The sequence below is a fragment of the Gymnoscopelus braueri genome, assembly GCF_963280865.1.
Source record: "Gymnoscopelus braueri genome assembly, chromosome: 19".
Lineage (NCBI taxonomy): Eukaryota > Metazoa > Chordata > Actinopteri > Myctophiformes > Myctophidae > Gymnoscopelus > Gymnoscopelus braueri.
In genome coordinates this window covers 29795664-29820434 of record NC_137621.1, presented here as the reverse complement: position 1 = coordinate 29820434, position 24771 = coordinate 29795664, and the positions used below count along the sequence as shown (strand labels likewise).

Here is a 24771-nt window from a genome sequence, read left to right as displayed (position 1 = left end):
CCAAAAAAGGGACGCAAGAGTTCATGTGGTTAACATACATTTTGAATTAAATTGTTAAACTGTGATATTGTCAAACATAAATATCCAATACATCAGACAGTCCAAAAGGAAATTCATGTATTTAATACTGGCTGTATTTAATACCCCCCATCCCCTCCCCTCCAGCAAATGTAACCCTGGTTGGATGCACCTACACCGGAAGCTCCATCCTAGTTACTGTAATCACTGTTCTCATTTTCACACTGACTCATCAAGTGCTAATGCAGGCAATTCAAGTGTATAAATGTTTATTTCAAAACATGAGAATGGTCATCATGATAAAATCCAATAATATGCAGATACAATTCTTGATAAGGGGTAAATTCAAAACTGTTTTTTTTTTATATCCTGTTGCACAAGCCTCCCACCTCTCCGACCTAATAGGTTGATTTCTTTTCATAGACACCATGGCAAGTGAACACAACCACTTCACACCACAGCAAAGTTTTAAAATGTTTACATTTACAACAGTACCATCATAAAACGTTAAAGTTCTTGTTCTGACAGTGATTCCTCTGCCAATATCTCAGACCACTGGGCCAGTGGAATCCCCTACAACCAGTTTAAAGTGATGGAGAATCACACAATATCGAGTGTAGCGCAATAACAGTAGCTAACGTGATTTTGTGTACCGCTGGAGCAATTTGATAAAGGCTTTATTTCCCTTGTTCCACTGCAACTGCATGAGAAAAACAGGATGCAGTACAGATCCCATCTGTCATTAGTCGAACGTGTTCTTTCCAAATTGATATATTTCCATGTTGAAAAGATTATCTGTCTTCATTGTTCAATATTTTATAAAAATGTAGGTTATATTCTCTGAAATATCTCTCCTCAAATAGCTTAAAGTGTCCAATTTGTCAAATGCAAATTCATTTGTCAGGACTTCATTTCACTGAGCAGGTGAAATAACATCAGGTATTTGCTCTACCTGTGTAGGATCTGTAGTAAAAAATACATTTAAGGCATCCATAGCCGCGGGAAGCGAGACTGCAGCACCCCTTGGTGGTTGATGGGAAAACTGCATATGAACCATGGGCCCACAAACTGTTATTGATTCCATAGTGTAGGTACAAAGCATTACTTAAATTCAATGAATGTCCTCAGAGTAGAAAATGTGAATACATTTGATCTGCATTCAAGAATTAGTCATAAAAAAACAAAACAAAAATCAGAAAAAGATGAGAAAAGAAAAACATGGCTTTGACCGACAGGGCTTATGAATCATCGTGCACCAATTGACCATATTCATACAAATGTCATTTTGCTCTTACATCATACTCAGCCTGGAGTTATGTCACAGCTAAATGGCCACCTTGTGAATATGGTCAGTTGGTCTTCTCCTTTGAGCTAGAGAATTGTTCCTGCTTCAATTAGCGAGGGACTGAGAGACACTGGGCAGCTAATGGATGCCAGGTTGAGGTTGATTATCTCCAGAATGAGTTTGATAGCTTGAATTCATTCTAAATTGTTGGAGCTGGGTTTTTTATTGCCCTATAACAGTCCAAAGGGATGTCCAACGGTTTACAAATCAACCCCTCAAGCAGAATCGATGGCCTTCTGGACACTGTTTTTACTGGTGAAATGCTGCTCTGGCTGTGGGACTTTAAGTGCATGTAGAGGACTATGCCAGTTCTGTACAGTAGGCTGGTACACTATCTTGAGTGAAACCGTTTACGCTGATGGTCACGTCATTAGTTTATTTCTGTTGTTCCTTATCTTCCCATATTTCGTTTTATATAATTCATTAAATATTAGGTCTAAAACATATTTTTGGTGTTAATTTCAGTGTCTAACTATGCTATGTGCAATCACTCATAACCAAAAAAAATAAGTTTGCAGTATCCACAGTTAGAACACGTTGCATGTATTTTCCAAATGGTTCTTAATCAGACTCTGTTTTTTCTATTTCCATTTTTTGCTTTTTTTGCTGTGCTCTTGCTGATGTTCATGTGCTTGTGCAGTGTTGCAGCCTGCCACGTTTCTCACCAGATACTGTAGGCTACTGTTGGCAACTGGCAAGGAAGCAGCTTTGGATGTACGGTCCCATGCCTGTGCAATTGGTCTCCGAAAATTAGCATTATCATTTAACATTGCCTAATTGACCACCAAGTTGTTAGAGCTCATTCTTACTTACGTGATCTATTGAGTGTGCAAGGGGTTTAATATCCCGTGAAATTGCTTACTTTCTTTTCTATGGCAATGAGCCAGGAAAACTGGTAATTTTAGCTTCACACTGACTGGAGAATCTTTTTGGTTGAGGTAAACAGGGGCAGATATTGTCTCTGATCTTGATTTATGGATGGATAAGATGATTAACATTTTAAGTGACTCTGTTCTTTCAAGGCAACATCTCTTGCAATTGTGATGAAGTCCTGGTCCGCATCAACCATCACGTCCATAACATCACCTCTGCACGTCCAAATGAAAAGTTCTTCCCGCGGCTATGCAAGTATCCAATGTCAAATGCTTCATTCCATCTGCGTCTTTACACTTCACAGAATGGGGCATTCACAGAATGGCAGTCAAGTCCCACTGCCCGCACTTGACGGGTTGGCTTTTGTCCTCTCCAAAGTGCTTACAGTACGTGATAGGTTAGCCTTCTGCCTATCGAGGCTAGCAGTGTTCCGTGATTGGAGTGTTCTCCCTCGCTCCATGCTATTCCCAGTGCCTGGTTGGATGACTCTGCCTCGCTCCAAACTGGTGGAAGTACGTGATTGGACGGTCCTCTCCCCTGTCAGTGTATTAACAGTGTGTGGTTGGGTGGCTCTCCCTCTGTCCAAACTGTTAACAGTGTTCAGCTGGCTACTTCTCCCATGCTCCAGAGTGCTTAGACCGCCTGATTGGTTAGGCCTCACAGTCTGTTGATTGTTCAGGGTTTGTAATTGGCTGGTCCTGTCTCTTTCTGGGAGCTTTGATTGGCCGGAGCCACTCCTGTCCAGAGTGTTGACAGTTTGTATCCTCTGCCTGTCCCTCTCCCTCTCCAGACTGGTCTCCCTGCGGCCAAGGCCGCTGCGCTCTCTCTCCAGGCTGCTCTGGATCTCTGCCCTCCTGGCCAGGGCCTCTCTCAGCTGGGTGCGGAAGGTTTCGATCTGCCCCTGCAGCTCCTGGAGCTCCCCTTCCCACAGGCAGGCCTGGGAGGCTCTGCTCCCCAGGGGAGAGAGAACCAAGCCTGCAGAGGACAGCGCCGAGGCCGGGCCCCCGTTAGCTTGGAGGTTAACCTGCGGAGAGGACGTGAGACCCCCCAGGGTCCCCAGGCCCAAGCCCGTCAGGCCCAGTCCGGGACGTCCCACCATGCCGGGCCGCCCGCGCACCGAGGCGGTGTGCGTGCGCAGGCGGTAGCTGTGTAGCGTCTCCAGGTCAAAGTGCACACGCTTCTCCTTGGGCTCGTGGGACGGTGAGGAGGAGCTGGTGGTGTCTCCACCAGACACAGTTGCAGCAGAACGGGACGGTGGAGGGGAAAGGGGCGGAAGCTGCTGCTGCTTCCTGTGGAGGGTGCAGTTCTCTGACACACAAGGGGAGGGGCTGTGGATTGGAGAAGAATTGAGGTTATGTTATGTAACGTAATATACGCCACCTAATACAAGCCAATCTGCACAGTGAAATCTCCAGTGTTATCTCCATTTCATTTTCCAGTGTAAATATAACCAAAACATTTTACAAAACGGTAAATTAACACTATGGATTTGACTGTGTAATCAAATCTGAGATTTGTCTTACTAAGCCTGATTGACAAGTGAATTTACAAACCTGGAGAATTCCACATTCTAGCTCATATTTGGGATAAATCATATTTGGCTAAAGTATGACAGTACAGGCTTGTATTGAATTATGCTACCATATAAACAGAGCAACCAATAAACCAATAAAATAAAATAATATAGTAGATATAGTCATGATTCAGTATGGTGACGGGACATTGTCACCTAGCAAATATGAAAGGAATACAACTTTTACACATGCTCATGAAATCTTTATCAGCATCCTTCAATATCCTGAGTAATAAAAACCCTGTTAGACAGCCGACCCCCTCCCCTGTTCTTGTACATATCTTTCCCCCCTTTTTTATTTTTTTGTTGTACATAGTGTTATTATTATTTATTTTTTTGCTGTTTTTTTTGCAATGATATTCGAACTGTGGTGCCACTATATATGTCTATGAATTGAATACCAAGGCCCTCATTGGAAAAAAGTCCGCAAGGACTTTTATGAACGGACCTGTTAGACAAAGTATTTTAAATGTAACTGTGCTGTTTTACATTTTTTGCCTAATAAAATATTCAATCAATCAATAATGCAACATTAAAGCACACGTAGACTCATTATTTAAAAAACTCAAAGTTATAGGTATGGCTTAATTACCTTTGGTCCAGGCCGGTCAGTTCCTTCCCAACATCCTCATAGGTGGTGTTGATGGCTCTGTGTATTTTCTGCATGTAGAAAAACAATGGAGGGACATGCTGGTTAGTTGTGCAACTTCTGTACAACCCACTTGTTCTGAACTCTTGTCAATGACTGCTGAGTGATGCAGACCCAACTTCTTAAGAGGCATGCACACTCACAGCCTTACACCACTATTCTCCCTCTCTGTACCTGTGACTCAAATCTGACCCTCTAGTCTACCCACTCAAATTACTTATTTAAATGCTCTTAAATATCTCTCCATATTTTACTTGAAAGAGTGGCTAAGGTATCGGTCACGGCTGCCTTTTCTGTTTTGCCTAAGGTGCCTGAGTGCCCTTCTCAGACTGAACAAAGCTTTTGATCAAAGCCAGTTTAATAAAAAGAACAGAATCCCGCACACAGTCTTCACTTGTACTGTAGGCTACTTTAATCGGTGTAACGTTACGCTTAGCAAGATTTTCATCAGACAAAGGAAAATGTCTTACAAACAAAATGTTGCACATTGTGCATGATTGATTCTGCCCATTTTTTAAAAACTTTGATCTGTTGTTTTCCCCCTATGCACCTGTCACCAAAGCACAAGTGTGAAAACAAATATTTGTTTTGTCCAAAGCCAATAGAAATTGGAGCTGAGGGAGGAGATGTTCGGTGAAATCATCAGTCATGGTAGACCATGCATCCGAAAACTGTGGGTTTTCTTTACGCTTTCTTTTAGGCTGAAATGCTACTTGTCAAACATCCAGAGTTTGACATGTCTGTCTCCATATCAAAGGGAGAAATCATAATAGACCTCACCACCTTTCCATCTTGGTGGGGAAGCATTGTTGCAGTGTAATTGGGTGTGCTGCTTCGAAAGGATTAAACTTTTAAACTGTGGGATTTTGAAAGCCAACAGAATTTGAATTCTGTCTCTGTATTCAGATAGAACACTATCTAGAGATTCAATGTTATGCGTCTGCGCTTTACGTATGAAGGTCATGGCTAACGGAGACGATTGTCTTTCCTCTTTTGTTTTGGTCAAATTGCTTCCCAGGGACAATTTCACACGGTGTAGGGGCAATCTGGAGAGATAAACCTATCCTAGGTCATGCATTTGGAGTGCAGTGAGGCAGGCCAGTGTGTGATGGATGCTGGAGGCTCGCCGGGAGTGTTTGCCCTTTCCAAAAGAAAAGAATGCAAGAGTGTGGGAGAGGAAGTCTTCCTAGGCACACACAGACTCATTTCATCATTCAGCCAAAAACATGGCCACAGGCACTTCATTTGGGCCTGGCTAGAGTCTCGTAGTACAACACTTGACATTTATACAGCACTCCAATCTGGAGTTTTGTTGGTGTGTGAGTTTTAATAAACATACACAAACACACGCGCACGCACTGGAGGATTCCACATTCTAGGCACTTCGCACGCACACACACACACACACACACACACACACACACACACACACACACACACACACACACACACACACACACACACACACACACACACACACACACAAGAGAATATGATGTTGAGAAGCGATGCCTTTAGCAACCTTGTCCCTCCTTCATTAACATTCACATGACTTCGACATCAAATAAATGTTCTCCTGTTGCCTTGAAGTGTCTGCAGAATTGGCCCACAAATTGATTCAAAACATAATTTAGTTTGAGTCTGTGAAAAGCCTAACCTTTAGGGCCACCATAGTATGTGGTTTGAATTTTTCATGTATTTCTTTCAGGGAAGTCTGTGTATAATTCCACACTTGTTCACCAACAGTGCTGTGGCTTTGGGTTGTCATTTTAGATTTATAACACAAGAGGGCGCAGCATACCATTGCAACATTACAACGCTTTGCAACATGACATGTTGCGAGCTTGTAGGTCGGCTGTGTACAGCGAAGACATTTGGTGTAGAGGGAAAAAGGCAGGGTCCCTGCCTACTGCCTATAGTATAGGCCTCTGGGGGACACTGTTCAACAAAGTATAAGGGGTTTAAATTGTTTAAGATGTTTACTGAGCTTGCTTCCTTGATTTCTTTACGTAATGTATTACACAGATTAAGGGCATTCATCTAGCAGCTCTTGGGGGAATACTGTTTATGTTGTCAGTGAGTCAGTAAGGTACACTGCTCCTAGCCCTAGCTCCTAGCATTTAGTACTTTAACCCATTAAGACCTGAGGCCCGTTCTACTAATGTCTTCTAAACTTATGTTGCTATATCAGTGGTTCTCAAAGTCAATATGTGTGTGTGTGTGTGTGTGTGTGTGTGTGTGTGTGTGTGTGTGTGTGTGTGTGTGTGTGTGTGTGTGTGTGTGTGTGTGTGTGTGTGTGTGTGTGTGTGTGTGTGTGTGTGTGTGTGTGTGTGTGTGTTACATATCCCAGCAGGCGAGACAGTACCCCACTGTGTGTGTGTGTGTGTGTGTGTGTTTGTGTAGTGTACACTTGTTTTGCATTGTTTTATGTACATGCTGTGTGTATGTTTGTGTGTTTGTGTATGCTTTAAATCTCCCAGCAGGTGGAACAGTACCCCACTGTGTGTGTGTGTGTGTGTGTGTGTGTGTGTGTGTGTGTGTGTGTGTGTGTGTGTGTGTGTGTGTGTGTGTGTGTGTGTGTGTGTGTGTGTGTGTGTGTGTGTGTGTGTGTGTGTGTGCACGTGCTCTCACCTGGCTGGTGTGGAGCCAGTAGGTCAGGTTGTGTGTGCGTCTGAGGCGCGGTATGACGAGGTGATAGAAGGTGTGTTCACCCGCCAAGGTCAGCAGGGCTCCGCCCACTCCCATGCACAACAACACAAACAGACCCGAGAAATGCTGGATCCCCATCTGCAGAGTCTAGAGAGAGAGAGAGAGAGAGAGAATGAAAGGGAGATAGTGATGAATAGAGACATAATGATTGATACAAATATGGGACTTTACTCTCTGTATGTCTTCGGGCCGTAGGGAGACCTAACATGTAGAGCAGTGGTTCTCAAACCTTTTCATGTCAAGGACCCCCATCTCAAATATTTTATTCCAGGGACCCCCAGAAGCAAAGATTTGAGTTACAACGTTCGCTTAAAAAAATATATACATTCAAAAGTTTGCAAAATTTACACAAGTTTTCAAAAATTGCAGATCTAAGCTCTAAGCTCATAGCGCGGCACAGAGTGCCACGCTATGAGCTTGTAGATCTGCTATTTTTGAATAGCCAAAGTATAAAAGGTTGAAATCATTGTGATGCTATATTAACACATTTTGCTGGGGACCCCCTGGTACCCCCCAAGGACCCCTAGGGGTCCCCGGAAGCCCACTTTGAGAACCAATGATGTAGAGGGCGAAATAGATGGAAAAGAGGGAAGGAAGAGAGAGGCAGCAGAGAGACAGGACAGGTCAGAAGAGGGAAATGAAGAGCGGTGAAAGCACTGATTTGATTGACCGTCATGCATTTCTTCTCACTGGCACATTATGCTGGCTGTAGATGTTACTGTAATCATATGGAATATGATGCACACTATTTAAAAGGTTTGCTCTCAAAAGATGACTAAAGCCTGATTTATCGTACGACGGTGTTGAAGAGCCGCTCTACATAATAGGCGCTCTACAAACTCACAATCCGTTGGCTATTTTTGGCACACGACACCATTGTACGATGGAGTAGGAGTTAAGCATGAGAGAGGCTTTAAACTGTTTTTATGCGGAGTTGAAAAAGAGGACAAATGTTTCAGCCTCTGGCCATCATCAGCGTACTAAAATTAGAATTTTAGTAGGCTATACTGATGAATGGCCACAGGCTGAAATGGTCTGTGCTCATTTTACACCCCCCCGACGTAAACCCATATTTTGAGTGCAAACCTTAAAATGGTTTCTAACAGGGGTGTAAATCTCTGACCCGAGTACGATTCTTTCAGAAACTATTCAGTGCAACATGATGATTATATTCAGTCCAATATGAATACTTTATACGATGAGGTTCAGTACATTTCGATATTTAATTGACTGACATTTGACTGATTTTATCTGACAATTTTATCTTACAAATAGACAGCACTGTGTGCGTAGATATTAGTCTGGAATCTTTGTGTGGCATCTGCATTTCCAAGGGATGGATAAAAAAAATGCCTCTGGTGATAAACCCGCCCCATATTTGCATACTGGGCCCTGATTGGTGCCCCGCAACTTCGTGGGCAGCGAAATCCAATCAAAACCGAGTCGGGCCAGACTAAACTGCCAAGGGCTTTTTTGTCTGGTTTCCAGGCTACCGACACTGGGCCAGTTGCGTTTGTACAGATGCTCGGCCAAGCCGGATGTACCATGGTGGATTCAAACCCCCAGACAGTACCTGTCCAGTACCTGTCCAGGTGGACAGGTACTTTATCCTTGCACCACCCGAGTGCCTAAAAGAAAGACCGACACTGACTCCATGCTCAACATATCTTGCCACATCCCCAGCCTCCTTCTGTAGTAGCATGTAGGTCTTTACTCTGTATTTACTATGGAGTATCTTCAGGTTCTTCCGCCCTATAAGGGGTTAATATGTCTATTATCATGCCCATAATAACTGTGTATCTTTATGGGTGATTTTTTATGAAGTTGTGCACTTGTGTCACACACTGAAAATAGCAGATCTACAAGCTTGTGATCTCAGAGTCTGTTATGCTTGCGCAGAATGTTCCGGAGCATCATGGGAGCAGAGCCACCACCGCCAAACACAATGCCATATCATTGCATTAAGTGGTTTACATTTGGGTGAGAGTGTCTGACTGAAAGAAATACTGAATTTCAAATGCCATTTTGAAAGAGAAAAACTGGAGGAGGGACAAAGAAAGCGAGAAAGGAAAGGAGAGAGGAGAGAACACGACATGAAACAATTGGGAGTTAAGAGAAGAAGCGTTCAATGAGAAGAGAGAAGAATATGGACGAGGACACAAGTGGGACAGAGGGAAATGAAAATAAAAGATATGGAAGCATTAAGTAATATAATCGGAAGAAATGGCAGGAGAGCAAGGAAATTGTTTAAAAGGGAAGAAAATCAAAAGAATAAAAGGGAATGGGAGAAGTGATTGAAAAAAGGAGTCTGTAATTAATTGAAAGAACAGTTTGTCTGTGCTGAGCACACCCACATCACATCCCCTCTGACATAACCATCTATCTACACGCATGCACCCATACACATAAATACACACACGCACCCACACACACATATACACGCACAAATACACGCACACCCCTCTGACATAACCATTTATCTCTTCAGAGGCTTTGATGTGCCTGGAGGAAGACCTTGGTTTTCTTTCTGTAGAACCTCTTCCCCAATCATGTCTCCTCCTCCCTGCCACACACACACACACACACACACACACACACACACACACACACACACACACACACACACACACACACACACACACACACACACACCCACCCACCCCTCCATCTGATGGCAATTAGCCCCATGCTGATACGACACTCCCACCAGGGAGAACAGTGACCTCCTTCTGCACCCAATACAGCAGAGGGCAAGAACACACACACACACACACACACACACACACACACACACACACACACACACACACACACACACACACACACACTGAGAGAAAAGCGCTCTGTCTCCATTTCAAATGGTAGTACAGCAGTAATATGTTTCCTCATACAGGGTGAAGTGGAACCTGTGGCTGCGTATTTGTGTGTAATTGGGTGAATGGTTGCAAATCGACTCACCTTAAAATACTGGGATTTTCAAAAAGCCAAAGCAGGGATATAATACCAAATATAAACTGTGTGCACAATCTAGGGATCTCACCTTCTGTACACAGCTAAATCCTCTGTGTTAATTTATCCATTTGTAACTCTGAGGGTGTACACATGTAACCAACAGGTCCATTTGGTTACATCTATACATACAATTGGCTTATTTCCACGCCCCAGTTGTAGTGATGTTTGTGCATCGTCGTTTGCCATCGTCATTGATTGGCTAGGACTGCTCACGTGGCGGACGTGATGTGTGTGTGTGTGTGTGTGTGTGTGTGTGTGTGTGTGTGTGTGTGTGTGTGTGTGTGTGTGTGTGTGTGTGTGTGTAACGCCGTTCCGATTTGTGATTGGCTATAATTGGCAGAGCGGCGCTGTACCAAAACGAACACTCGCTTCGACGTTTGCATTGCATATGAAAGTGACTGGAAAAGACGGAGGGTAACGGCACATCTGCTCAATGATAGCCTCGGTATACAGGCTTTTATTTCCGTTCGCGTCCAGCTCAAAAAGAAAAAGCTCAATCACAATATGCGGAGCAGCGGCCTCACTTTGCGTGCGCACGCGCGTGTTTGAGAGAGAGAGAGAGAGAGAGAGAGATGGGGAGAGAGAGAGACAGTCTGGCAATACATCATTTGTATTGATGCAATATTAAATTGAAGGCAAGACAACAGTTACTGAAGGGCTGAACCATGTAGAATTGATTGCCTTAACGAGAACGGTCCTCCTCAGAGCGCAGATCTCCGCCAGGCCTGGTTGTCTACCCAGGGCCCGCAAACTTCAGTCATAGCCACTTGGAATGGGAAAAAAACTCCAGATGTTCGGCCCGAACCTCTAGTTTTGTACACGCTCAGAGTTGAATTAACACAGAGGATTTCACAGTGTATCACGACTCAGCCCTCACATAACTCAAGACAGCTACTACATCCCTGTAGCTTTGGTCTAGATTGCCAATTAGACCTGCAGGTCTGTGTGTGTGTGTGTGTGTGTGTGTGTGTGTGTGTGTATAATGTGGTCTCACCGTGTGTGACTGTGTTTATGTGTGCGTATATGAGTTTAAACTGGCAGCCAATCTTGGCTGCTTCCCACAGGGAAGGTCTTTTATAGTGCTACCATAGCTGATTGCTTCCTACACACACACACGCACACACAGACAGACACAGAAACACTTACCTCAGTCACGGCGAACACTCTCTTCCCGCAGGGCACCACTTTATACCACTTGTCATGTAGCATGTCCATGAAGCCATCAGACTTGTAGCGGCTCACAAACTCTGACACATTACGGGTTAGAGGAGAGCCCTGGGGTAGGCCTATACCATAGCCTGGAAATAGATTTGCACGCACGCACACGTGCACACACACACACACACACACATTTGTGTTTGCATATTCATGAACACACACACACACACACACACGCACGTGCACACACACACATGTACAAACATTTGCGTTTGCATATTCATGAACACACACACACACACACACACACACACAGAAAGAGAGAGAGAGAGATAAAGAGAGAGAAAGCATAAGATCAGTAAACAAACTTGTGGTACAATAACAACACATGCGATCATCCAGATTCAAGTCTGCACCAACTGTTTGGGGAAGCCAATCGAATTCAAAGGGGAATTCAAGGTTAAAGTTAAACATCCTGCAGCATGGGGAGATATCTAGGCTTTTACAAGGCCTCAGGCAGGTCTTGTGTGTGTGTGTGGGCGCAGGTCTGGGGAGTCAGGGGCACCACAAGATGATAAATTTCCCTCCATTTCTCTGTCCTTGTGGATTCCCCCCACAACAAGTATTTCTGCCAGTTGCTTCGGCCAAGTGAATGAATGATATTTGAATTCATTTATGTACGTATGTACAGTACGTATGTACGACTGTACTGTACTGTACTGACGTGCATACGTACGTACATACGTACTGTATGTATGTACAGTATGCATGTACAGTATGTATGTATAGAAGTATGTATATTATTACATATTACATCCTTAGATTATATAATATATTATATTATATTATATAATTTACACTGTAGGCATTTAGCAGACGCTCTTAATCCAGAGCGATTTACAGTAAGCAAGGTAAACCTCAGCCAATGCATTAAATGCATGGAAGTAGTAATCTAGGATCATAGGTAAACCAAGAACCTATCATCAGTCTATACAGTATAATACCAAAAAAGTATTTGTGGCAGTTCACCCTGCCACTGACACCACATCAACACTACACAATACACCATATACACAATAGCCAGGTAGCATGCTAGGATAGTTTGGTGGGTGCACACACTAAACTCCATTTAACAGCTTTTAGTTTTTTAGTTTCCTGTATTATTGTTTCTTTAATACATAACATAAATGAGTTCACAACACTGGGTTAAAGGTTAAAATCTTTATTTTTAAGTTGCAGGGAACGTTTTTGGCAAATGTTTGACTGTTTCTTTCTTTCTCTTACCACCATGCTTCCTGGTTCTGGGCAGTGACAAAGGACCAGAATGTAGTTGCAGGCTGCGTTATATAGTGCCTGTCTGTTTGTAGTGAGCATGCTCAGTCCATCCATTCCTGAATCATACCAACTGTGGGTCTGAGTAAATTGGGTATTCTAATTATTATTATGAATTATTATTATTGTGGGAAACCGTTGTAATGTGATGACACTTTAAATGTGTTAAATGTGAATTGTAATGTCTTTAGACATTGGAGAAATAACTGGTTTGTGTGTAAATTGAGGAGTCAATTTAAGATTGGTATGGTCCAGTGGGAGGGGCTTAGCCTTTAAAAGATGGGTGCCTACCACGACCTATGCAGTCAGTGAAGGGCTGCAGTAGAGAGCAGACCTAGTGCCAATTGGGCCAGTAATATATTGTTTTCCCTGGACATTCTGAAAGAAGGTGAATAAAAATACTTGCTTTTGCATCAACGGACTGTTTGATTCCAATGTTTTGGCATATACTACCTACACAGGTGACAGTGTGACATTTATATAATTTGCACTGTAGGTATTTAGCAGATGCTCTTAATCCAGAGCGATTTACAGTAAGCAAGGTAAACATCAGCCAATGCATGGAAGTAGTAATCTAGGATCATAGGTAAACCAAGAACCTATCATCAGTCTAAACAGTATAATGTCAAAAAATATATAATCTGTACATTGAAACTATACACACTAGGATGCCAGGTCTACAAATGTTCCATTTACACTGATATGCGACACAATTGTTATGCAAAGCTCGGCCAATAAATTAAGCTGACTTGTTGGCTTAGCCAATCAGGGACGTGATGCCAATCTGTGAAGCGGAGCGTTTGGGTTGGCCAGTCAGGGAAGCCAATGCATACAATCTCCTGAACACACAGATAATTATTGCCTCTCGACCTGCGGGCCGGCCGACGGATACAGATATTTGTGATTTCTTTAACCCTATGTAGTCTGCCCGAATTGCCATTCGGCTCTGCACGCACACCTCTGGGTTATATGAGTCAAACATGGCAAGTTTGAGACTTATGCAGGGAGAGATTTTGTGTGACACAAACACTAACACACACACAACCCCGTCTGCCACTCAGGTGTGAAGAGCGCATCGCTATACTGTGTGTCTGGCCGACATCTCACAGTGGATGTCTTCTGCTCACCACCTCAAGCTGGACCCAGACAAGACCGAGCTTCTCTTCTTCCGAGGTAAGTCCTGCCCCATGCAGGAGCTCACTACTTCCATAGACAACTCCCTGGTGGCTTCGGTTCCAATGATTAGACCTCACCCAGGCCTCAGTCATATCAAAGGGTGTCCTGCAGGGGACGCCTGTGAGGATCTCAAGTTCTTTAGTGTCACCATCGTGGGTCTGAACCTTGGCTTGTGAGCTCAGGCTGATGCCCTGGTATTTGTCCATCCTGGTGAGGTTGCCTGACTTTGGTATTTAGAACGATGTGAACAATGTGTATGCTTTGGGCGAATTAGGCTCTCTCTGCTTCTCTTTCTCTCTCTCCTGCTCCCCCGGCCTCTCTCCCTCTCCGACTCTCCCTCCCTCTCCCTCATTCCTTGCTCTCACTGATTCCCTCTATAAGCCTGCCTGCCTGCCGTTGCTGGGTTATTTCGTTGACAACACGTTGCATTGCAAATGTTCAATCCATATATGGGCATATCTGCCCGCCCGACCGCCACAACTTGAACTTAGCTATAGGGTGAAATTGGCAGGAGTCACAAACGTGGCTGCAGTAGTTGTAGAAAAGCGAACAGCACAGTATAATAAATACTGAACACTGTGGATGCCAGTATGTGCGATGATGTCTGGGAGTTACAGTCCGTATAATCCACATCAGTGTTTTGAGTTCATTACATCTTGCCTGAGGAATCACCCAGCATTGTACTGCGGAAATAACTTATTTGTACAGTACGCGTTCAACTCACGAGTATCAGAGAAAGTGAGCTTGTATGTGACTGAATACGTTTGTTTTTGTGTGTGAGTGTGTGTGTGTGCGTGCATGCGTGTGTGCGCGTGAGCGCGTGTGGGGGTACCTTAGCAGCAGATAGCAGCAGCAATGAATCCCGCTGACAAGATTTTAAATGATATATATCTGCGTGCTCTAATCAGAGCATAACAGTATATCAAGGTGGATAATTACACTACCAGACTAATTTATTTCTGCTGCTTTGCTTTGCAATTCATAATGATGCAGCAGGTACATGATGAAAGAAACACATCCCGCTGCTCAGAATCAAAATGCTTTGGTTTCTGTACAGGACCTCCTGCTCTTATTCGTTTCATGTAATTTGTATTGCAGTCAAAGAGGCAGACCTGTCAAAGCCTTCTGTTTGTGTACTGCATTTGTGCCAGACCTGTCGGCTCTGTGTGTGTGTGTGTGTGTGTGTGTGTGTGTGCCAGATGTGTCAGCTGACCTGGATGTGCATGCACGTTCACGCATATGCCTGTGGGTTTGTGGGCAGGTGGGACGGAATCTGCTCCGTCTGCTTGTGTTTTGGTGTTTGAATCTGTGTGTGTGTGTGTGGGCGCAAGTGTGTGCGCCAATGTTGGCTTTGTGTTTCTGAGTAATGAATGAATGAATAAATGAAGGAACATCAGACCTGTCCGCCAATTTTGTGTATATGTTGCACACACACGTGTGTGTGTGTGTGTGTGTGTGTGTGTGTGTGTCTGTCAAAGTGAGTTAGGTATGATGGGGTAGAGACAGCGGCTTAGGTTCAAGTTCTTGTCACACTCTGCTACCTGCATGACAAAAGACTGTCCAACCAATCACTCCTTCCCTTCTTCACCTGCGCCCTCCCCTCCCTTCTCCTCTCCTCTCCTCCAGCCCCCCTCCCCTCCCCTCCCCTCCCCTCCCCTCTCCTCTCCCCTCCTCCTTTTCTGTCAGGACTAATTTCTGTTCCTCTCTCAACATTTCCTGGGGCCCATAGCTCTGCTCACTTCACAAAACACTAGAGTCCACACACTGGATCAAGCTCCAAAACAATACTTTTGGAGCTTGATCCAGTGTGCAGACTCCATTCTATTGTGATGTTTGCTTCTGCCCAGCGCCTGGCTTTTTAAACTGTGGATGTGCGTGCTTCATTTACTTACTTTGCTATAGCTTTGCTCAATTCCCATTTACATCACCACTTCACTTGTTGTTCACTTCATCCTTCTTTTCATATCTCGGCCCACTTTCACAATCCCATGGCTTCCCATCTCTGCGGACCCCTCCTCCTAGCCCCTCTCTCTTGGCAGGCGGCTGGCATTCAGCAGCAGACACCAGCCTACGTATCTCCGTCCGACTCTGTCTATCTTTGGAAGCGCTCCGTCAAATGGTGGAACACAAGTGAGGATACAGTGCACTTTTCATTTTGCTGGGTTCTTATGCCCAGAGACCCCCCCACAAATACCACCACACAGCTTCTACTCCCACAGGCATCACCCCACGCCCATCCACACATGCACACACACACACACACACACACACACACACACACACACACACACACACACACACACACACACACACACACACACACACCCCTTAACAGATGTACACACAAATTCAAGCACACATCACTCTTGCAAAATGTGTGCTACCTGCCCCGGCAACAATGTCTCCTGTCTACATTGTTTTCCTCGGATCGTTCTCCGCCTTGCTTGACTGAGCTTGTTGTCAGTGGCATCATGCCCATTGGAACATGTGCCCACTACGATTTATTCTCTCTTTCAGAGGAATATAAATGTTTTCTTTTCTTTTTTTATAATAATGTATGTATTTCTGATCATTTGATATCATAAGTCAAACAAATTCTTCTACTTATGTACACACACAGATCCCCTTTCTTTATCTATGGTATTGGTTTCTTTGAAAGTTGCGCAGGTGTGGTCAGGAGGGGGACAAGGGAATCGTGGCTGCATCGCACACACACACACACACACACACACACACACACACACACACACACACACACACACACACACACACACACACACACACACACACACACACACACCATTCCCCACTCTCTTCCGTCCTCACTACTGTAAATAGTTAATAAATCGTATTATCCCCTTCCTTCACCGTTTCATTATCACAACCAAGGGTGCACACTTGGTTTTTATATTTGTCATAATAAACACATGTTAAATGCATATATCTGCCGTAATTTATCTTTCCGTTTCCACAACAATATACAGAGAAAATGGGCATATTTGGGGCATATTTACAAATTAATCATGATTAATCACACGTTAGCTGCGATTAATCTGATTAAAAATGTAATCTTTTGACAGCCCTAATATAGACATAATCAGAAAACACACGCACGCACACACTAGCTTCTACAACCACAGCCACCGACATAATTACTCAACTTATAATACTCTCCCAATACACACACACACACGCACACACACGCACAAACGCACGCGCACAAATGCACAGCACAGCACAGCACACAGTTCTTCCATGGCCACATACCCACTCATCCACCCACACCCACAAACAAGCGTCTGGATGTTCAGTGGTGAAGTTATTAATGGGGTGTGTCCGGGCTGTCGTAAACATCTCCACAGCACTCGTCGGAAATACAGACCACAGCAGCACACACTCCTACATCTCTCTCTATCAACCCCCCCCTCTCTCTCTCTCTCCGTCTTTCTCTCTCTCTGCTTTTAGTAGACAGTTCATTTCAGATGGCTCCGTGCCCACAGCGACTATGGACTCCCACTTCCCTCCTCTCTCTTCTATCTCCTCTGTCTCCAAACACCAAACAAGCTACTTTCTAATATGTCCTCTCCCTCTCTCGGAAAACCGAACAGCGCCCACCCTTTCCTCTTTCCTTTTCATCAGTGTCTCAGCCTACTCTGTCTCTCTCCCTGGTTGGTTGGGGTTGAGGGGTTTGTCTTGATTAGGTGGACTCTGTTGGCTTGGGTCTTTTATCACTCGCTGTGCAGAAAGGCACAGACTGGCAGCGTGGCCAAATGAAAGTCCTCTATCTCCTCCTTCTACTCACTGTCGCTGCCTCGCCTACCTCAGTTGTTGCTTTCTCTGTAATTCGGGTCCTCTCCACTCCCCTGCCCTCTCCTAGCCTTTATTTATTTACAACTTTCTTTCCGTCTCTCTCCGGTCTTTTCTTTCCCCCCTCACTCTGCCTCACTTTTATCTGCCCCCCGTTTCTGTTTGCCTGTCTCTCCTTTCTCCATCTCCTCTGCATCTCTATCTTTGTCTGGGTTCCTTATTTCTATCTCAGCGTGTCAGACACCATTCAGCCCCTGCAAGGCTCCACGACACGTCTCGTCACACGGCGAGATCGCATGGCGACGGAGCATCAAAAGAAAACACAGATTCATTCGCTGGCCTTTTCATGTGAGAGCCATTGAATTAAAGGCCCAGCCATCGGTTTACAACCTGCTCTGCATACCAACCGAGGCTCGCTTATATGTCGTTCGTGCCAATCGGCCGAGCCTCGCCACGGCATAGAGATCACACGGTTGCACCGCGGAGGCAGATGAGGTCGGCTCATCCCAGACTCAGAGGGATGGACACGGGAGAAAGAGCATCCTGATAGCAGTGGACAGGAGAAAGAGGCAGACTTGTGTGGTGATTTAACATGGGCATGGCGCTTGTCAGTGACTGACAAGAGTTTGGGTATGTACGGGGGACAGCAGCAGGTCCCAAGTGGCAGCCTTGTTCGTACTTATTAGTTCAGCTGTCTGTCTCCAAAATGAGAGAAGCAGACGTGCGTTTATGGAAGCACACCAGTATGAATATTTGCGCCGGCGCAAGCTCAAAATGCATGCAGGAGAGTGCATGTACTGTGCACACGCATCCACCCACCCACGCACGCATGCACGCGCGCACACACACACAAACACCGCACACCCGCTCAGTTATTTATGCACATTCGCTCATAAGTGGATAGTTAACTGCAGCAGCGTGCACCTTTGCTCATCGCACAGAGCAGCAGCTCAAAGGGAAAGTATACATCTGCATGTATACACACAGTTCTTCTGAAGCAGACACTGAAGTGGCAGTCAAGCTTGTGTGTGTGTGTGTGTGTGTGTGTGTGTGTGTGTGTGTGTGTGTGTGTGTGTGTGTGTGTGTGTGTGTGTGTGTGTGTGTGTGTGTGTGTGTGTGTGTGTGTGTGTGTGTGTGTGTGTGTGTGTGTGTGTGTGTGTGTGTGTGTGTGTGTGTGTGTGTGTGGGGGGGGGGGTGGCTGTGGCTTGCATACAAGAAGGCACTGCTCACCGGTGGAATCTACGAACAGCCGACGCTACCTAACAGGCTCTCCCGTGAACAGCTACCGGGAAGAGAGGCAATAGACCCGGCGGCCTTCCAGGAGTTCCAGCAGTATGTCCGTCCGCTGTCGGAATAGCAATGGGTGGACTTCCAGGCCCATGAGAACAACCACAGAGAGCGCTTTAACACCAAGCAGCAGTGCAAGACTAAGAACTTTGTTTCCTCTGGAGATCCAGCCTAGGACATACCCACGGACTGGTTGTTGGAGGGTTTCGACAACTTGGGATGCCCAAAGACGAGGCAGAAAGGCTGGCAAAGTATTGTGCCGTCTCTGCTGCCATATATGGAGGAGCCGCTGCAACTTGTGCCCATGGAGTGCTGAGTGACATGCATGTTGTATCATGAGGACATATCCATGGGTTTGTGATTGTAGCCTTTCCCTGTGTGTGGACATAAATACATTGTAAAACCTTTGTCTGTCTATCTATCTATCTATCTATCTACAGTATCTATACGGGTGTGCACAAACGCGCACGTGCACACACACACACACACACACACACACACACACACACACACACACACACACACACACACACACACACACACACACACACTGCATCATTGTTTTGCATACAGATAGTCCTACTGTACATACAAGCATGAAGTTCACACACTGCTTTTGACTGGGCCTGATGCTTAATAATAGATGGCTGTGGACTGTTAACCCTGCAGCGCTCTGGTTCTCACTGTCAATCACAGCACTATCCATTTGATCACTTGTGTGTGTGTGTGTGTGTGTGTGTGTGTGTGTGTGTGTGTGTGTGTGTGATAAGAGAGAGATGGAGAGGAAGGGAGAAGGCAATAGACAGGCAGACAGCTAGAGAGAGGGGGGGGGGGGGGGCGTAAAGAAGCCGTTGCCATTGCTACACCGTATCAAATAAAAAAACCTGATGATGACCTACAAGGCAATCAAGGGCATGGCACTCTACCTTCAGGACATGATCCACCCCTACACCCTTCCTGCACACCAGCTATGACACCCTTGCCAACACTCCAAGCGACTCTCCCTCCTGGCTACCCCCCCCCCCCCCCCACCAGTCAGGTGGCAAGCATCCACCGCTTCAAATGAAGCCAGTGCGGAAGCAATGAAAACCCTGCAGTTCTCATTAATGGCCTCTAGAGGGTGTCGCTATTTCCCCTACTGTTCATTGTAGAATAATTTTCTATGGGTATTTGACCGGACTTTACGCTTGGTTTTATGACCTTAGTAAACATTTTCAGTGGCTAGTTTAAAGTCTTCTTTCAATTCTCATGATATGCGTTTTTTTGTAAATTACTGTATGCTCCCATAATTTCAAAATGAATTATAAAGAATTATAAATATGCTTCTGAGGACTCACTCACCCATTTACCACTTCCTCTGGAACACATTTGCAAACCTGCAAATCTGCTTTAATTCTCCTACAGTTCAACTTGGGGTCCCAGCAACGTTTTGACAAACACCACAGCATGCTGACACTAATGCTATAGTTTGACAAATTGAGGGCGCTAGCACAACTCCTAATATGCTGAATAGTGCTCCATTCTGCTCAGGTACAGGAGGCTTGTAGTTGGTACCTACTCCTCCCTCTATCTCTCAGTGGTAGAAGAAGTACTGACATTTTTCACTTACTTAAAAGTATCTATACCACTACAAGTAAAAGCCTGGTGTTCAAAAAGTACTTGAGGGCCCGGACGGGCACCTAGGATCAATGTAGCGTGACGCGGGTTCGGGTCCCGATCCCGACAGCCTTTGTTGTGTCACTCCCCATCTCTCTCTCCCCATTTCCTGTCAACCCACTGTACTATCAATAAAGGCATAAAAAGCCCAAAAAGAAATAAAAAAGGGGAAAAAGGTACAGTGAGTACAAAAGTATAGACATCAAAATATACCTTAAAGTAAAAGTACTCATTATGCAGTACGTCCCATTTCACAAGTTCGTCATGTAGAAAAATCTTTTGAAAATAGCTGATCTAACAGCAAAGCAAATACCTGTACCAATCCCAACCCCTCCTGCTGTCTCTGCCGCTCCACTCCTCCCCTCATGTCTCCCCTCCTCTCCTCCTCCCCTCCTGCTCCTGTTCTGGACCCATGCACCGTCAAGTTCAAACGCAAGGAGCCTATACAGACACCTCCCCTTATGACGTCCACCCTGGCCCGCTCCGCACACGCCTGGCCAACCCAGGGGAATGATAATATATACGCGCTCCATTGATTCCGTCACATCGCTCGATAGTTCAGTCAGAATTCCCAGCTCCAGAAAGTTACTCAAGGACTCTCAACAGGGGCTGTGCTCTGTTTACCTGTAACCCATTCAGACCGGGAACGCATCACGTGTCATTTTTTGTGTTTCTTTGGGCCATTCAAAAATGGCCCAAAGAATTATTTTGAGATGGGGGTCCGCGCTCCAATACATATCATTTTGTGGGCCCTTGACATGAAAAAGTTTGAGAACAACTGATTAATAGCAACATACGCTTTTTCCCCCAGAAGCTTTAAAAATACATTTATATTCAAAGTTTTGCACACATTTTCACGAAAAAAGACAGAAAAAGTAAAGAGCAGATATACAAGCTCACTATGAGCTTGTATATCTGCTACCATGACCGAGAACACAGATGCGTTCCCGGTGTAAAAGGGTTAACTCCCATGGTGGGGGTATTTCCATTTCAATAGTGTTGCTGTGTGCCTGCATGCTGACTCAAACACCTACAACTGATAAAGAATGCCACGATGACCTTGTCTTCAACCCCCCGAAAAGTTTCATATGTCTCTCTCCCGTCTGCGTTCCCTTCACTTTGGCTTCTGGACTTTGTCTGCATCCAATTCAAAACACAGACTGCATCACTGTCTGCTATGCATGGGAGCTGTACTGACCCCAACTGCAAAGTAATGCAGAGGGTCATTCTGTCATTCACTCCATCCAGGACATAATACGAAGGACGTTGTGTCAGCAAAGCTTGCGAGCTTATCAAAGCTCAGAGCCAATCCGACCACAGACTGTTTCAGATGCTGCCAAGTGGCAAGTGGCTCCGTAGCCACGGAGCCGTGGGCAGTAGATTGCTATACAGCTACTTCCCCGGGGCAATCAGTCTTATGAACGAACAGGACAGGAAAAAAGAAAAAATAAGCTTGGGAAACGCTATACCTCACACCTTAGCACTCCTCATTCCTTCTATCACTTCTTGTTGCCTATTTTCGATAGAAGCTACAGTATGTTGCAGATGTATGCTGTCCACCAAGTATGTCACGTACCTACGTATGTTATATGTTTAGACAGATGCTAGGTTTGATGTTTACCTGGTAACCTAGTTACTTTGTAGCACTTAATTGTTTTCTTTGCCCTCTGTGTAATGACAATTGAATTTACCCGGCCATTGGCTGACTGGGCTTCATGCCATTTATGCCATTTATAACATTTATGCCGATATTGCACTATGTAAGTAGCTCATCTGCTAAATGCCTAAATTGTTGTAAATTGTAATTGTGAATTGTGTGCCTGTGTAGGTGGGTGAGCGGTGTGTTCTGTGTGTGTGCGTGCGTGCGTGCGTGTGTGTCAAGTGTGTGTGTCTGCGTGTGTACATACCCTCTATTGCGAATGGTTTGCCCACTGTGAGCAGTTTGCAGTCAGCATCAATGGACACCTCAAAGTCTAGCAGGGCCTTATCCATGATGAAGGCATCCAGGGTAGGAGGATCTGTCCTTCAGCACAAACACACACACACACACACACGTGCACACACACACACACACACACACGCACACGCACACAAACAAACACAGACAGACAGAAAAAGACAGACACACAGACACCATAAGAGTGAGGTAGAGCATTTAATAGAGTCCCATACTGTCTGTTAAATGAGTATCAGGTGTTTTTTGTGCAAATCTACGATCTTGCAAAAACACTCAATTTGCTTCCCTTTTTTTTTTGGGTGCAATTCCAATTTCCCAAGACCTGGAACGTATTGGATTCACCTCATCTACTCCCTCCTAGGGCTCCCTGAGCTTGTGTATGAGTTGTCACAGTGTCACTCTCCCATTTATTGTGGGGATGAGATTAGCTGCATGCTAATTAGCTGCATGCTAATACGCTGCGTGAACACATACATTACCTACAGTCTCTGCTGTGGACTGATAAAGCGTCAGATGGACCTCCGGAGAGTCCTCGGCTCAACTGCTACATATGTATATCGATCTGATTGACCCTAATAACCCCCAATTATAGACTATTCCCCGATAGACTCAGACACTGCTGACCATGTCCGCCAGTGGATCAGAGTTTCACCATGACAAACAACACTATGCACTGGCTGGGATGTACACTGAAACACATACATGATGGACAGACTAAATCCTCAGTGTTCATTTAACTCAGAATATTCATTTATTATAGTTTTTCCCCCTATTTAGTAGCCAATTATTTTTTACACCCATGTGTTAATTTAAGCTGGAATCAGTGTGTACACTGACACAACCGCAGACACGTGCACTTCAGATCCATTCAATAAAATGTAATCACCTCTGCACCTAATTTTACGCACTCACGCACACACACTTCTAAATCTACTACATGCATGAATGCGCATGCAAACTCTCTTTTTCACTCAAAGCACACGCAAGCACATTTGAAATATTTATTTATGTCCACATAAACAGAAGTACAAGATGTACAAAGGACATAAACACTGCCAGTGCAGTCAGATAAAGGGAAAACAGCCAGTTACTACAAAGTGCATGTAAAGCAGAGCATTGTTACATACAAAACAAAAGATGGCATACAGTACTTGTCAAACACAGCGGACAACAGTCATGGGTAAAGGAAACAACGCCTCCTCCAAATTGAGCGGCTTCCTATAATAGCTGATATTGAGCAGTACCTTGCTAATTGTTTAGCCCTCCTTTTGGAGAGGCCGGCCATTTGCAGGCCCCTCACAACCAACTTGTGCACGTGTCCTACACTACCAAAGATAAAAACCAAAAGTTTACATCTGTAGCCTAGCTGAGAGATGGTCTGCTCTAGCTGATGATATTTTAGCACTTTGGTTAGGAAGGCTTCCTCTAAGCTGTAATCAAAGTACAGCCGACCTCGAGAATGAACACCTCCCTATGGTTTTCATTAACATCAATGACATCAGGGGTGTTAGCTGAAATGTTAGAGAACACAGAATCATCGTTACACAGGTTAAACATGCTCGGCTTCACAGTAGAATGCTTATACAGCATGATGGAAGACCTGAAAATAGAAATGATATTTTTTTATATCAAATCCACTATTCTGTCATGCCTACTTATGTAGAGTCCCCTGTATACATGGCACCCATTTAAGATGTGGGACATGGTTTCAGCTATTTGTTCATGACCATGATGTATACAGTGAGGAGCATGGTTGCCTGGAAACCAGATGGAGAGGCTAAGTTTAGATGGTAAAACCTGCAACCTCGCTTTCAGAGTAAAGACAACAATGCATTTGTCTAAAGCAATTTTTTTTAACACAGAGTGAGAGACAGAGTGGTCCGCAGCAGGGAGACATGCAGACTTCCCTTCCCTGCCGCTGCCTTTGCTGTTGTGCCCATAAGAGGCGGCCTCGGGCATTAGTCAGTGGGAGTGTTCTGCTCCACACACAGTCATAGATGCTCTGACAGAGATACTGGAGTCAGATATAAAGTCCCCCGAGACAGCCATCGTCTCAGAGTTAGACCCTACCCACTTCAAGGTAACATCAGCCCAACAGCACAGATCGTTTAAGTCCGGCCAGTCTGACCACACACCGAAGCCGGGAGAGCGACTGTCTAGCTTTCCACTAGGTTTCCTCCTGAAGCCTAGGAAGCTAGGATCCGAGCCACATGCCAGGG

The 24771-nt window shown here is 44.9% G+C and overlaps 1 protein-coding gene across 1 annotated transcript in view; it reads right to left on the bottom strand.

Annotated features, from left to right (window-relative positions):
* Nucleotides 1–270: 270 nt before the first annotated feature.
* Nucleotides 271–24771, bottom strand: part of LOC308075140 (glutamate receptor ionotropic, NMDA 3B-like) — a 104539-nt gene continuing 80038 nt past the window's right edge. Inside the window, exons 8-12 of the mRNA XM_080414790.1 lie at nucleotides 22503–22618; nucleotides 11326–11477; nucleotides 7090–7254; nucleotides 4402–4469; nucleotides 271–3564 (exon numbers count right to left, since the gene is read on the bottom strand). Coding sequence (XP_080270916.1) covers nucleotides 2565–3564; nucleotides 4402–4469; nucleotides 7090–7254; nucleotides 11326–11477; nucleotides 22503–22618 — 1501 coding nt within the window. The 3' untranslated portion in view covers nucleotides 271–2564. The remainder of the gene's footprint in view (nucleotides 3565–4401; nucleotides 4470–7089; nucleotides 7255–11325; nucleotides 11478–22502; nucleotides 22619–24771) is intronic.